Consider the following 16,104-nt stretch of genomic DNA (forward strand, 5'->3'; position numbering starts at 1 on the left):
AATGCTCTCTCTCTCTCTCTCTCTCTCTCTCTCTCTCTCTCGTTTGATTTTATCTGCTGCATTCATACTCTCCTTTACGTTATGAATTGAATTTATCTGTTGCATTCATACTCTACTTTACATTATGAACTGAATTCTGCTTTCAGCTTCAGACTTTGACCAGTTTTACAAACACTTAGAAAAAGTATAAAAAAATCAACACAATTCAACCTCACTTTCACATCGGTAATAGGAGCTGAACCATTATTCTTGTTTTAATTTGGTTCTTAAATTAACATATTCATCATTCGTTACTTTATATAAAAGACAAGTGGATCAATAAAAATTGGATATTAAATAAAGAAAACCAAACATATATACCTATCTATATATTACACAATTTGTTCCTTATTTTATTTCATGTAACACTTTTGTTCTTTATTTTTTATTTATTTAATCCTCGATGTTATAAAATGTCAATATCATATCTTTTTTAAGATGAATATTTGGTTTTATTTATGAATTTGATGAGTTTTTCTGTAAGTTTATTTAATGAGTTTTTGATTTTTTTTTTTTTTTTATAAAACAATAACAATTTTGACATTTTATAACATAAATGATTAAATCGAAAAAAATAAATAAATGACAAATTATGTAACTTTGCTTTTATATTTACATTGAGATGTTTTGTCCAATTATTTAAGTTGAGCGGTCAGATCGATCGATGAGATAGACAATGGGAAAGATGAAATAGTCATTATTATTATTATCAACATCTCATTTTATTGTTTTCAAAATGAAAACTATATAGAAAAGTTATAGTTAGAACATTTGATATATTTTTCAAAATACAAACTACAAAAAGATATAGCATCAAACCGCGCATGCTCACAAAAATAACCTTAGTTTCAAACGTTATAAGAAATTTAACAGAGGACTAACAGTTTTTTACCTTCCTAAATTCCTAGTTTAAGAATATATCAAATTTAGCATGTAGGAAAGATAACTTAGGAAATAGTTATGATTAAATCCAAATACCTTTAATAATCTGACAATCATGATTTATTGACGGCGTAAAAAGTCTATATGAATTCATCATATACATGACATTGTAAAATATTTTACAATATATAACAGCAATCAAAATGAAATAACTTTATTCTGGCTATAGAAGAGGCCAGATGGACTACCATCGGGAAGTAGTGCTAACCTAACCGGATGAGCAGCACCTTCTTCTACTGTGAAGAGACCGGTATTAGCAGTTATATCGGTTTTGACATAACCAGGGCAAACACAATTGATGCAGAAGTTAGGATACTTCTTTGCAGTAATTCTTGTGTAGGTACTCATAGAAGCTTTAGCAACAATATAGGCAGCTAAATGCCTAGGCCAACCTTTCCTTTCTAAGGACCCTTGTTCAAAATCTTTGATTAACTCCTTTATTACTTCATCTATTCTCTGTTCTGTAAGGTTTTCAACATCACTGAACACTCCTTTAGCCCATTCATTTGATACATACTGATTTTACATCAATAAAATCGATATAAGTGCTAATGCAAATTTAGTTAAAGGAGATTGAGTAAAAATTAAAAAAAAATATATATACCTATCAAAACTTCTAAAACCAGATCAGATTCAAGTCTTGAAAAAATTTAACTTCACAATCTATTTATAATTTGAGTAATTTTGTGCTAAGCAAAGTCTAGTATGTACGTTTACTAGAACAAGTTTAGTTTGTGCTGAAAATAAAAAATAGGTATGAAAGTTATCTCTAATTTTATCACTAAATTTTATTTTGCATCTTTAACTTTAATCGATATTCGTCAAAAAGTGTAATGGTTCTTAATCATATGATTACAAGCTTATTAATTCTTAATAATTTATTGATCTACTTATTTGCTTACCTCCATCGTGCCTGCTCTCGATGATACATTGACTACTCTTGGTGAATCAGATAATTGAAGGAGAGGAAGAAGGTATTCAAATGTTCTTTTAGCCCCATAATAATTTATTTGAATGCATTCTTTAGCTGACTCAAGTGTTTGTGTTATTACCCTTCTCGATTCTTCATCAGATAGTGCCGCCTGCAAAAGTAAGAACAACTCAATATGCAAAACCATTACCGACTTCAAACCAGTTTCAACAGTTAACATAACATGGAGAAACTTCCACCACAGTTTCAAATTTCACAAGACAACTTATAGGCTAGTACTTACATATATCATGACAATTTTATGCAGTGAGGTGGTTTGGTTAATAAAAATGTGGTTTGGAGTAAAAATCTTGATAAGTTTAGTGGGATATTGAAATTTGGTGTTTTGATTGGTAAAAATTCGTAATATAAGACCCAGTACATGCATCATGGATGTTCAAAATGATCAAGATAATGGACGAGATAAATAAAAAGGGTTGAAACAGTTACTAACCCCCTTTGTCATGATTAGTTTAGTGTATAAATCGCCGTCGTTGATTTCAATTCCACCAATCCCAGCATTGTTAACCTATGCAATACAATCTTTGTTTATGAAAAATATATACAAATAAACAACATTTATCAACTCTAATAAGAAACCTGTAATGACAACTAGGACTGATAATGCTAAACAAAGTAAATCTACGAAATGCAACATGGCATTTTATATGACTAGGGAAGACAATGAGGGTTGGGATGATGAGTACTCTCCACTCCCAATCCTCAAACCCATTTTATCATGTTTTCATTTTCCATGCGGGCAGAGGCAGAATTTCCTCCCCACGGAAAACCTTCCCGATCATGATTGGTTTGGAAAAATAATACTCATCGCTGCCACCAACAACACCGACTTTAAATATCGGGAAAAACTCGAACCTGAACCCATACCAGATGAAAGTAGCTTTTTTCATCAACGTTAGGGTGAGTTGGGGAGGGTAGCTGGATGTGGGGGTCCCATTACCACGCCTAAGGGAATGACTTGGCAAAGTGAATTACGCCTACAAAACCTCATAAAAAGGGGGGAGGGCTAAAGAAGATTGAACTCCCTGACTTGCAATGGAACCTAAAGAAGATTGGAGAAAAACTATAGAACAATAATTTAAATCATACAAATGGCAGTAAAGATTGAATCCATTTTTAATCCTCGCATTTTATAAAAATAAGATACTTCTAGTTCACCTATGACATTACGAGGTTTTGTAAAATGTGAAGTTTAAAAATGAATAAATCTTTTATAAGGGATAAAATTTAAAAATAAATTAGAGACTAAACAGATATGTAACACTGAATTAAATGACAAGGTTACCAGAATATCAAGTTTGCCAAATCGAGATTTGACAAATTCCGCAAGAGAAGCTACACTTGCAGCATCAGCAACATCTAGTTGATGAAATACAACAAAATCAGATAAACCAGAGGCTTTGAGTGTTTCCAAAGCATGAAGACCTCTTTTCTCATCTCTTGCAGTAAGCACCACTTTGATTCCAGCTGAAGCTAACTGCTTAACTATCTCAAATCCAATCCCTTTGTTTGCTCCAGTCACCACTGCATACCTGAGGAAGAGAGATACAAGGATTAGAAAAATCTATATGATTCAAAACATGGTTGGATATGTTAAAGAATGTATACCAAAGAGGAAAGAAAGTTTATTGCTACCTTTCTGTATATTCTTCCATCTTTAGTTGGAACTGAGCAACAAGAGATATTTTCTTCTCTTAGGAGGAATTACTCAACCACACAAATTCTTCTGTGAGTAATGTATGATATCATGTATCCCTTGTGCTGTTTTTTATTATGTCTTTTAAAAAACAACAGAACAATATTTTTTAAAAATAAAATATAGACTGGTCGATGATGTCTCTTTAATTTTTTCGATACAAAGTCAATGATGTCTTTAAGCAGATATCCTTATATTAGAAAATTAATATGAACATGAGTGTGAGTTATTTATTTTTTTATTAAAATGTTTCATTTGTCTTTTTCATCCTTTTGTTTCTTGTCATTTTTCTCTTCATGGCCAAAAAAAAAAAATTATTATTAGAAGTTTGATTAGTAATTAGTTAGTTACTAATTTGTGAATACCTATAAGTTATAGTCTTGATGTCATCACATGTAGCCAACCTTCCTCATATTTATATTTTACAACCATCAATATAATACTCTTAGGCTGTTCCCTCTTCCTCATTAGTGGATACCGTCTTTTCTAACATACATTATTAATAATAATAACTAAAAAAGAATAGGTGGTAGTTCAATTGTTTTTATATTTTAGTATACGAGTATTATACAATTTGCTGACAAAGAATATCTACTTCATCTTCTTACATATTAAGTTGAACTTTCAAAAATTTAACTATCAAACAAATTATCAAATATTAGGGTAGCATCAACAATGTATCATTAATATTTAAAAATTTACTTAATATCTCAAATATCGTGTCATTTGTCCTATTTGTTGTCCTATTTGTCTCTCAGGCTTCCTCATGCATTCCAGTTTGCGAGTTACCAATGCCTTTGTTGTTGACCTGCATCTCTTCCATTTCATGCCTCATCAACCAGCCACATTCACAACCTTCAAACTATCCAATTGTGGCTCTCCATACTCTACTTTACCTCTATCACGGCAATACAAAGTCGTGAATCGACCACCACACCAGCGTGCACAACCTTTGTCTCAAGTGTTGGCGGCCAGATAACGTTTTGGAGGGATGGATGGGTCGCTTTACCAGCTCTTGAGAGAAAGATAGAGAGGGAATATTTTGTCGTTTTAACGAAATTAAAAGACAAAAAAATAATAAAATTACAGACATGGGCTATGTATCACTCAAGGGTGGGAGACATGACCATAGCCTAGCCTTGCCACCAATATATAAAAATTTCCGACAGTACATATAAATAATGTTAACAGCAAAACTATCCACAGTAGCGATCATCAACATTACATAGAACAATTATCGAATGTCCATCATAGACGCTATCATATACATGGAACTGAAATAAGTCATATTCAAATGATAAGACACATAACTCATCCCCGGAACCAAATGGAGATATATTGTTTCCCTTTTTGCTAAGTGCCCTTCAACACTCAACTTTGCATGTTATGAATTAGGAACATTAGATTAGAATCCATATTATATAAAATGCTTGGCCGCTGCATTTCTAAATGTGGATTGCACCAGGTATTGAGTTGTAACTTACCTTATGATATTACTTTTCATGGACAAGAGGAGAATACACAGGAAACCACATATTGTGTCGAACATACTCCACAGTCTCCTCCTGCAACAATAAACAGTGGCAAAATATTATTATGTGAAGGGTGTGGCTCATTCCTGTTGCAACATTCCCACGTTAACACATTCTACACCAATAGCATGAAAACTTCTAAGGTCCACTCTGCAAGAATTTCTATTATATCAAATCTCATTAAATTGGGAAAAGTTGCATACTTTTGACATGTTTGCAAGTTCTCTAGGCCCTACATCACCATGTCCCTCTGCCAGATCTTCTTTAACTGCTGCTCGAAGCACAGCAGCTCCAACCTCTGCTGTAACGTCTCGTATGCTGCAGTGCGCAAAGTAGGGTTAATAAGAGAAGACCATGACTTCAACTACTGATAACAGGCCATAATTTCAACTACTGAGAACTATTTAGCTTCTCAACAAACAACCAAATCATCAAGACTATTCTAATAAGAATGTTGTTGAGTACACGTATTTTTAACCATATCTCAAGCTATTACATTGCTAAATGACTAGACAAGAGAGTGGGTGAACACATATTTTGTTAGATATATGGTATTATATTTGGTTTCTAAATCCTAGATAACATTCAGAAAACCACATTAATTTCATTAAAAAAATTGCAACTTCATTTGTTCTGTTCATGTCATAAAAGAGACCAGGAAACCAGAGCAAAAAAAAAAAAAAATATATCAGAGGGAAAAGGGAATATTACCTATTAACGGATGGATATAGAATTCCTTGTACGACATCTTCCTCAGCCATGTATGAAGCAAGGCTGTTAAAATGAAAATGCGTAATGTTAGCAATTTATATGACAAGATGCAACAAGTGACATGAAAAATAAAGTAGGATTTGCAATTTAATCCAGTTAAATTATTGGTGAGTGCATGTCATGCATAGAGTTATCATGTTGACAATTTTTAGCAGTAAAAAATACTCTCACAATATGGTGCATATGTCCTTCTTTGCAAGAAAATAAACTACCCAAACAATGGATCACATAGAACAGATTTAAAAAAAAATATAGAGAACAGGTAAAAAGTAAACATTTGGCAGCACATAAAACAAGGAAAAACTTCTCAATGACTCATTTACTCAGACATCATCACAGCCTATTGAATTCCATTATGATAAGACTCGATAAATGAAGATATTTTGACAAACCTCCATAAATCGAAGATCTAATAGCTTTTAATAATAAAAATAAACAACTGTCTAAATTAACATCATACCATTCAGCAGCTGCTTGCAACATTCCATCTGTAATAAGACGAGAACCTGACAGAAGTGTTCCCAAACCAATTCTGAAATGTAAAGTTCAAAATAAAAGTTACACCAGTAACACAATTGTAAGTATATAAAATCCAAAATAAGCAAGCCCTACCCTGGGAAAAGGTACATATTGTTTGCTTGATTTACATGGCCTACATTCCCATTACCTGCGCAAAATTTTAATTGTATAAAAACAATAGCTAATGTAAATGTGAACTTTACAAGATATAACAATCAATGCAAGAATTAATTACCAAAATCTACATTTTCGAAAGGGCTTCCACTTGCGAACACTATATGTTCCCCAGCATGATTAAAAGCATCAATAGCAGTGCACTCAGCTGTTCCAATAATACAAAAAAAAATGTCAAATTAAAAAAAATCATAAATATTATTATGGAAATGTGAATGCTTAATAAGATTTGTACAAACAAACCATTCAATGTGGGATTAGACATGGCAAAGATAGCAGGTTTTGTTGAAACAGATTCTCTCATTGCCTTAAGCACCTGAGCTGAATCTCAACCATTAAATTTTAAGAACTCGACTAAGAAAAGTTTATACAGTAACCAAAGCTGTCACAGATATCTATTTCATAAATTTCACTGGGGGATATGACATGACAGAAGTGCAACTGTAGAAGGTAAATTACCTCCTCGTTGAAAATACCACCAACACCAGACAAACCTAGGAGCACATGTGGCTTAACCTTCTTAACCTAAAGATCAGTAGGTTCAACAGGTAAAGGATCAACATAAGCATGGATAAATATTTAAAATAAGTATCACTAAATAAAAGGACTTTAGACTTTAGTCCTTTTATATCAAAATGATTATTTTGAATATAATAAGATTTGAGCCTTGAACCAAATAAAGTTTTTCTCAATGAATCTCATAATATTTACCACTTCAACTATACTAGCACCCTCAGTAAGCCCATCTATGTCTCTTGGATTTTTAGCAAATGGGGCCGCATCTGGATCTAGATTGTTCCTTTCTGTTGTAACTAGACCCTGCATATGAAGATGGCGTTCTCATCAGGCTTAAATCAACAGCAGCCAAACATGAAATAGCAGCATATGGAAATTGATTGAACACAACACAGTTATTTATTTCTCATATAATGTGAACAACATTAGGTACAAAAACTAATCAATCAAGACAAAGAATTTGATAATAAAAAATTCAAAAAACTGTTTGTATGACATTGAATTAGATGTTTTGTAATGTATATGAAAGTCAACACAATGATGGTTTTCACGCATTGCCCCATAAGTAGATTGAAGATTAAAGATTGTGAAAGCATACATTTTTATCAATCAGAAAGAATTGACTTTTGGCAGCTGATTCACTGCACCCAGATATTTTTGCAACTGCCTGGATGGCCATTTTCAGAACCCCTAGCCCTGCACTGAATCCAAGCCAAAAGAAAAAAGTTGAGGCAGGCATGTGATAAAACAACAATAAAACAAAAGAAACTGGTCACGCAATATTATGCCCATTATGATCAGTTTTGCAAGTACCTCCCAGCTCCAACCATAACTATCTTTTGGTTCACAAAATCAGACAATGGTCGACCTTGAGATCTTACAGTTCCCAATAATCCAGCAAGTGCAACACCGGCAGTGCCCTACAGGACATGGTAAAATTGATGCTTCAGTACCAACTTCAATAACAGCATTAGAAACACCTTAAAGATATTGTACATCAACAATCTTTAATGTCACTTTCTCACCTGTATATCATCATTAAACATGCAAAACCTTTTTTTATATCGTTCTAGGGTTTCAAAAGCCCACTTCGCTTGGAAATCTTCAAACTGATGAAATTAGCACAATAATTTAGCTACCAAATTTAATAATCGACGAAATCTAAAATGATAGAATAGATACAAACCTGCACAATAGCCTTGGGCCATCGAGCATGAACTGCTTCCATGAATTCATCAACAATTGAAAGATACTCTTCACCTTCCAGCCTTGGTTGTCGAAGTCCTAAATCTATCACATGAAAACAACACGAGAAAATCCAATGCCTTTCAGGATATCAAGATAAACCAACTAGTGTGCTAGATTTGATGGTAGTTTTTGTATTTTCAGAAAGTAATTACATGTTAAGGATAAACTAGTCACAAATGTGTCTGAAATTACTCAAGAAGATACAATATACAGTAGTGAATAAAATCTAAAGTAACATGTCAGAATTCTGAATATGGTGAATCTTTTATTTGAATTCATTCATGTTATTTTTTGTTTTTTCTAATAAGTTCACTTTTATTTGCACAAGAAAAGTATAAATATAGACTCGTTATAACTCAAAAAGTAAAGAACGTCAATAATCACAATCTGAAACTCCTAAAATACCATTCGTAAGGTAGTCAAATATAATCAAACCATAATAATGGTTTATTATCATGGTCATAGTAGTCAAAAGCAAACAACTGGTTTGAGTTAAGGGATAAGGAGTTGGAGGTCCTGGGTTCAAACCCAAATGAATGAGTAAATATTAATCTAACTATTAACATTTGCCATTCAAAAAAAAAAAAAAAACTAAAGAGCATGGCATATAATAACTTCTTTACAAACATAAATTCTTAGCAAGGACTGCCTGAGCCTAGGAGGGCTATGGTTACCGAAAGCTCAAAGATTTAAAAATTATATAAAGAAAGTTTGTAAACCGTGAACTTATTGAAGATCTAATTAATTGGTTCGGTTTTTATGCTGAAGGTAGAGAGTTAAATTGAACAAGTGACTATGGTAATTTCTTCTCGTGAAGTTTTTTTAAACTTCCAGCTAAGCTTTGCAAATAGGTTATAAGTTATCTATAGTAAGAGCTTTAGTGGAGAACAATTCTAGATTTAATAAGATGAGAAGATATGATAAGATTTAGAAGCATGGTGGGTTATGCTAAAGATATTTGATCTAGCGGAGGTAAATAAGAAAGGAAAGAACTTGATCAAGCCTCACTCATATGTTTTAAAACCAAATCCAGTGCAGTTTATCAATCCTTCCTGTATCTTAGATATTGACTTTTGAAGTTATTCATGATACAAAAGAAATAAATATTGGAATTAACATGCCCAACACGAATCGTTTGGTTTCTTTTTTGCAACAAGATCTAAAGGAATAGTTATACTCACAAAGGCGGTCTCCAAGTAGCTTTTGATTGTTGGTGCCAACATCTAGCATGACTGGAAGTATCTGCCATATTTGAAAATACAACATAGGTTGAGCTAACAGGCCTTATTTCTACCTTTAGCAAGTGGTAGTTAGACAAAAGGAATCTAATTGACATATTATTCCAAATGTCTGATCTTGAGACAAAATATCATAAAAACATTGTCAACTCATATATAAAAGATACATAACTACACATGACAAAATTAAAACTTATATAAGCATTAATGAAATGATATATGACAAGTATCCTAGCACAGGTACTAATCTATTCGATTATTCAAATGTTACAGATGCTTCTACCCAAAGTCATGGCCACTGACAAAAATGCTTAGGTTGACGCTCATCCAGAAAACACAAGAAACAATGACATGCATAGATTGACACAGAAAAATAGATACAGAAAAAAGAAGCATACTCTTTGCGGATTGATACCAGCAGCAGCGACATATACATCAAGTTTTCCAATGGGTATTCCAATTCCTTGAACTCCAAGATCACCTAATCCAAGAATTCGACTTCCATCTGTCAAGACAATCATGTCTACCTGCAAAATATCAATAAGATGCTGAAATGAAACCAAATATAGGAGTAAACGTACGTAGAACAATCTGTTTTCACATAATGAACCAGGTAATGAGAAGGTAACCGCAATTCGTATAAGGATTATAAGTTGTCGAAAAAATCTATACAAACTGTGATAGAACCCACAAATTCAAGATGAATGAAATTGTATTTTATTTAATGAAAAGTGATGAGCTTAAGAGCTCTACAATGGTGAAAACAGAAATTGAAAGGGTTAAAGACTCCTAATCCAGAGCATAGCTCCTACCAGAGAGTTGACTCTCCTAATTACTATTTGATAGAAAGCTACTGAATGCCTTCTACACTCTCATCCTCCTTTATAAACTAACTTGATCCCTTTAAATAGTGACTTTAATCACTAATTAATTATTCTCCTAAAAGTGTGGGTCAAACCACTAATTAACCATTACTCCTAAGATTGTGGCTCAAGCCACCAAGCTCCCCTCAGCTTCTATAACCTTCTATAAGGTGTAAGAGTGTGGCGTGTGTGATTTGGACCATTCATTGGGCCATCAAACTCATGGGACCCTAGTGTCCTATCAAACTGAAAACTGAGTATCAACTTTATGCATCGTGCAGACTTTGAAATTATAAAAGATTTGCCTTTTCAAAAAAAAAATGGTAAAAGAATCCAAACCCTTCACTCTCCCCTAAGTTTTCATGACGTTTGACAAATCACCCTTTTAAAAACATACAAAAAGCTTCCTTGAGTTGGATTGTTTGTGAAAAATTAACTCTACGATACTCTTAGGGTGTGTTAGGATGGAGGGTTTGAGAAGGGGAAGGGAGGGGAGGGCTTACTTTTCTTTTTTAAATTACGAACATTATAAAATGATTTTTAGAAAATTGAATTAACAACATGATAAATGATCATATAATACTTCAAAAACACTTAATTTATTTTAAAAAAACATTTTACATTGTCCGTAATTTAAAAAATAAAAGTGAGCCCTCCCCTCCTTTCCCCTCCTAAACCCTCAATCCAAACACACCCTTAGAATTTGTGGACTTGGGCCTAACACATCCCCGCAAAACTGGCTTGTAAGGTGAGGATTTCCGCTACTTATAAACACTTGTTGAGGCCACCTCTTATCCAATGTGGGACTCTTTAACAAATTTATATTGTAGAAATTAAAACCAAATCAACAATTACAAAAAAGATATTGGATAAATTTATCCAGGTCCATACAAGAGGTATCAATGAAAACAATGCTGCGTTCTACAATTAAAATGGTTTGTTGAAAGGATTAAAATAATTGACATTGTGTTCACTAAAGCACTTCTTTTATTAAACTACTTAATAAGAGACTATTTCAATACCAGGCCATTTGATTTCTGTTTATTACTCAAGGAGTTGGAATTTACTATATTTAGCACAAGGAACAGAAAATAAGTGATTCAATTCTTCATAAGCTTGAACAGTATGTTATAGGGATTAGATGGGAAGAATGAAAGGTGAAGAGTTATTTCCAATTCCAACAATGAAATTAAAAAGAAAATGATATTGCATTGCTGAAACTAATGCAATACCTCTTGAGCTGGCCAGTTATAGATCATTGACATCATCTCTCCTTTGTCTTTGGCACTAAAATACATTCCACGTGGCCGTCTAAATAACCCTGAATAATTTTGACACACTAATCCAACTGTAGGAGTATATATTATTGGAGCAAACTCTTTAATATTATCAATAAGAACCTGAAGAAAAACGAAATGTACCAACATAAGAATCAGACATAAAAAATTGGTTATACTCTTAAATCACCAAGCAAATTGAGTTTGAAAGAACATAAAGAAGAAGCAAACTTCGTTATCAAACTCACTCTGTAGTACAAAGTTTCGTTCCTGTCATGCAGTCTATTTAAGATTCTCCATTTTGCAAGGGAAACAACATTTTCTGGTTGTCCCAGAGTATTCTTCTCCAAAGATCGGTACGAATCCACTGAAAATAATAATAAATGTCTATCAAAACAAATATTTGAAAGGAATAAAATTACAAATGTCTTAAAATTGTGTTGAACTTGATTAAAACCCCAAAAAGCTCATAAAATTACAAATGTCTTAAAAATTGAGTTGGATTTGATTAAAACCCCAAAAAGCTCGCTTAAGATGATAGATTCCCTCCTCATATAACTACTATTAAGGTCATCTCACTGTCCACGTGGGACTCTCAATGCGACCCTTTTGTGTCCCAAACTGAACATCCAGAGCTTGAAGTTTGCAAGATTTGACTTATGTAAGTAGCCAAACAAATTTAAGATTCTGATACCGTCTTAGAATTTTTAAATGAACCAACTCAACCCAAAAAAGCTAGCTCTTAGGGCGAGGGTTAGTAGGTTACCCTCCCCTTACAACCACCATTCAAACCATATCCCTATCTAATGTGAAATCAACAAAATGGATAAAATGAATGAAACCAAACACATTATAATGTCAATATGTATAGGCCTCAAACTTACAAAAGCGGTCATATTGCTGCTCAAATGATATAACACGGGGAGGAAGAAGCCCTCGAAGCCCCAATCTATCCCTTTCAGTCAAAGGAAACCCAGTATCCTGCATTCCAAAAATTTAAAAACCGTAAAGTTAAAAACAAACAATGATTCCAAGGATCCTAAAGAACAACAACCTTAACAAAAGATTTCCATGACTAATTGACATCATCCACAAGATTATGTAAAACAAACGGCCATGAAAAGCATCACTCAGTTACTTATGGACTCAGCAGCACTCAACCAAAATCTAAACATGTAGAAAACATCGATAATAAATAACAGAGTAAACGTTATATTTTGTCTGGTGATGTGTCAAGCATTGTCACAATAGTCTTTGGGATTTGGATCCTCTAACTGAGAAGAAAAGGGTTTTTTTTTAACGAAATCATGATTTGTTATAATGTACCGGGATTATCTACCTTTATTTTGGTAATCAATGGTAGATATTACTCACTTTACACTCTAAATGTATCAAAATTTCAAAACAAGCATTGATTGTCTTTCATTAGTTAGCTAGTTTGACCCTCCTCGTGTTTTCGGTTAGTCAGTTTAATCTCTGAATTTACTTACAAAATACACGCTTGAATATGTTTCTATAATTCAAGGATTATCGTGCTACATAAAGACACTTTTAAGGATCAAAATGACGACAACAAAAAAAGGAAAAACATCTAATAATTCACTATTTCCGCAAAAAAAACAAAAAAAAACAAAAAAAAAAAAAAATCAGTTTTTCCTCAATAATTTGGTCAGAAAATAAATAAAAAGTTAGCTTTCATTTTTCATATGAAAATCAGAATAAGCACATCAATTAACAGTAATCTTGGTCATATAAAGAAACATATTGGTCAAAACAGTAATTTACACTATAATTAAACTGATTCAACGGTCTCTTATATTCTTCGCACTCGTCAAATCAAATAAAATCAAACTAAACCAAATCACAAATAAACAAAATAAAAAAACATTCATCAATTAAATTAGTACAACAAATAAAGGAATTAAAGAAACTAAACAATATCCAATTCGTTTCTGCAAAATCAAACTAAATTCAAAATTCTTAGAGATAGAAAGAGAGTTACCTTGTTGAACCAAGGATCGTGGAGGATATCAGCACCACGTTTGTGAACAATGCAAGGACCGGGAATCGCGGTGGAGAAACGCCGCGATCGGACGAGTTTGGTAGCTGAAACGAATCGCGCGAATTTCCACATTCTCCTAACTTTCCCTTCAACGAAACTTCAAATTCAACTCAACGCTAACTTAATTAATCGAAGTTAATTAAGAAGCTTAATTATTTATTGTGCTGAGAAAATTGTCAAAAGTGTGTGTGGCTACTACTAATCTACTATGATATTGCTAAATGCAGTGTCGTTTTCTAGAGGGAACTGTATTAGAATTTTCAAGCGGTAATTGTTGATTTTAGCGGTGACTTTGATTTCATGGTTGACTTGGGATTTTAATGAAACTATTTTTGGTTATTTTAGTAGTTCATTTTGAAGTGTAGAAGAAAAAAAAATAATGGAAGTAGCTAATTTGGGTATAAAATATTCTGCATTTTTTTGAGTTGACACGTATCATTATTTTAACCTTACATGTTAACAACCAATTAGTTGAATATGGATCAAAATTAAAAACGAAGACACTAATTTGTCTTTTTGTGAAAATATCGAAGTATTTGTGAGTAATAATCATTACTCCCTCCGGTTTTTATTATAAGAAATAATTGAATTTTTATGTTTATTGAATTTTTAGCGGTCTTTATTATAAGAAGTAATTGATTTTTCAATGAACTTAAAAAATTAATTATTTTTTATAATAAGGACCGGAATAATTTTTTTACACAAGACTGACCTCTAACATAGGTAGCCATGTCAGAAAGAATATAGGAAGCACCGATACATATTGTTAAAAAAAGGAAATGTTAATCAATGATCTCAGGACAATAATGTTAATCATTTAGAGAGAAGATCCGTAGATGCCGTTGTAAGAAGAGTAGATCAAATAGAGAAGAGTCAGGTTAAAAGAGGTAAATGAAGACCTAAGAAAACCATTAGAAAAGATTTAGAGGTCAATAAGTTGGATCCAAATATGGTTTTTGATAGAACACTATGACGTCGTCATTTGATCCATGTAACCGACCCTACTTAGTGGAATAAGGTTTGGTTGTTGGTTGGTTGTTCAATGATCTCGAGACAATAATGAATAGAACAAACATAGTAATAGATGAAACAATCAATCTTTATTTTGTCGACTAACCCGTTAACCTGAAAGACAATCAAACCGAACTTAAATTCGGACAAAATTGAGGTTTCGTTTCTCACGTATGAATTGGACTCATTTGCGGTTTTGAGCCTGAAACTGTCCCGCACCCGCCTGACAATCGAACTCTACATACATTTGTGATATATCAAATATTGAACACGTCTTAAGTCTAAAATGTAGAAATACCAATTCAAAGTGGCATGATGTTAATGAGGATGAGGAGGAAGCTTCTGACACAATAAATCCAAACAGAAACACAAAAGATCTGAACTGCCAGCCGCCAACAGATTAGAGACTATTTTGGAATTTCAATAAAGTTGATGACTTCCTTAAAAACCATTTCAATTGTCAATAGATAGGGACAAAGTTGAGTTTTAGAAGAACAACTATGCAAACAAAGTTTATGTCATAATTTTTCCTGCCATAAAGTTTAAAATATCGATTTAAGAAGAACCGCCATGCAAATTGTCAAAATATGTGTTGAATAAAATGATGACTGTTTTTTTTTTCCTTTTATTAAAATGGAAGTTTTAACCGCCATAATATACACTTTATCAGCAAAAAAAGTCATATAGTGGTAGTTTGAACCGTTGTAATGGCCACATTTTTACGAAAAAAATGCACATGCAGAAAATAGGTTCAATAATAAGACTACAACAGAAAAATACAACACAATCAACTGATAGACATTCATGGAAAAAAGAACAATTGGTGGAGAATATTAAAAAAAATGTTGGTTTAAGAAGAATTTGCCAAAATGGCGTTTTCAAAACTGCCATAATTTTTCCTGCCACAAAGTTTAAAAGAAGAACCGTCTTGCAAACTGTCATAATACGATTTGAATAAAATGTCGGCTAATATTTTTTTTATTATAACGGCGGTTTCAACCACCTTAATATACACTTTTTCAACAAAAAAAAAGTGTGTATATAGTGGCGGTTTGAACCGCCGTAATGGAAACTTTTTTACCGGAAAAAAATGCGCATGCGGAAAAAATACTCAATATCTTATAATATTAAGACTGCAACAGAAAAAAGATCCATTGCTGGAGATTATTTAAAAAAATCATTTCATTTTTTCTCTGACGTCAAAGATACCAAGTAAAAGTGCTGC

At 32.7% G+C, this 16,104-nt stretch overlaps 2 protein-coding genes across 3 annotated transcripts; both read right to left on the bottom strand.

The window, feature by feature from the left end:
• Positions 1-1,018: 1,018 nt before the first annotated feature.
• LOC11446922 ((+)-neomenthol dehydrogenase) lies at positions 1,019-3,700 on the bottom strand. The gene is made up of 5 exons (XM_039828422.1): positions 3,608-3,700; positions 3,258-3,504; positions 2,406-2,480; positions 1,884-2,063; positions 1,019-1,497 (listed from the first exon to the last, which is right to left on the bottom strand). Exons 1-5 carry the CDS (start codon positions 3,625-3,627, stop codon positions 1,120-1,122), a joined length of 900 nt encoding a protein of 299 aa, XP_039684356.1. The 5' UTR covers positions 3,628-3,700; the 3' UTR covers positions 1,019-1,119.
• Positions 3,701-4,769: 1,069 nt separating this feature from the next.
• Positions 4,770-14,205, bottom strand: LOC11446923 (NAD-dependent malic enzyme 2, mitochondrial). Of its 2 annotated transcripts, XM_024772626.2 has the most exons (20): positions 13,809-14,205; positions 12,691-12,787; positions 12,055-12,173; positions 11,762-11,929; positions 10,065-10,193; positions 9,610-9,670; positions 8,367-8,470; positions 8,206-8,289; positions 7,994-8,100; positions 7,779-7,881; positions 7,376-7,483; positions 7,124-7,189; positions 6,908-6,980; positions 6,726-6,812; positions 6,584-6,638; positions 6,432-6,503; positions 5,912-5,974; positions 5,404-5,518; positions 5,153-5,233; positions 4,770-5,043 (listed from the first exon to the last, which is right to left on the bottom strand). In XM_024772626.2, the coding sequence occupies exons 1-19, from the start codon at positions 13,938-13,940 to the stop codon at positions 5,162-5,164; spliced, it is 1,815 nt and encodes a 604-aa protein (XP_024628394.1). In that variant the 5' UTR covers positions 13,941-14,205; the 3' UTR covers positions 4,770-5,043; positions 5,153-5,161. The 2 variants fall into 2 exon arrangements, with proteins under 2 accessions (XP_024628394.1, XP_003627605.1); XM_003627557.4 differs by having other exon boundaries at positions 4,772-5,233.
• Between the last annotated feature and the right edge of the window lie 1,899 nt (positions 14,206-16,104).

This window comes from Medicago truncatula, chromosome 8 (genome assembly GCF_003473485.1).
Source record: "Medicago truncatula cultivar Jemalong A17 chromosome 8, MtrunA17r5.0-ANR, whole genome shotgun sequence".
Lineage (NCBI taxonomy): Eukaryota > Viridiplantae > Streptophyta > Magnoliopsida > Fabales > Fabaceae > Medicago > Medicago truncatula.

What these genes read in the sequence shown, in the direction of transcription:
- LOC11446923 (XM_024772626.2), bottom strand. Translation starts at nt 13,940, where the DNA reads ATGTGGAAATTCGCGCGATTCGTTTCAGCTACCAAACTCGTCCGATCG. An exon ending in CTGGTATCAATCCGCAAAGA is followed by an intron (nt 9,671 to 10,064) that starts GTATGCTTCTTT and finishes CAAATATGGCAG; the next exon opens with ATACTTCCAGTCATGCTAGA. An exon ending in AACTTGCAAACATGTCAAAA is followed by an intron (nt 5,234 to 5,403) that starts GTATGCAACTTT and finishes TTATTGTTGCAG; the next exon opens with GAGGAGACTGTGGAGTATGT.
- LOC11446922 (XM_039828422.1), bottom strand. Translation starts at nt 3,627, where the DNA reads ATGGAAGAATATACAGAAAG. An exon ending in ATGGAAGAATATACAGAAAG is followed by an intron (nt 3,505 to 3,607) that starts GTAGCAATAAAC and finishes TCTCTTCCTCAG; the next exon opens with GTATGCAGTGGTGACTGGAG. An exon ending in AACTAATCATGACAAAGGGG is followed by an intron (nt 2,064 to 2,405) that starts GTTAGTAACTGT and finishes TTACTTTTGCAG; the next exon opens with GCGGCACTATCTGATGAAGA.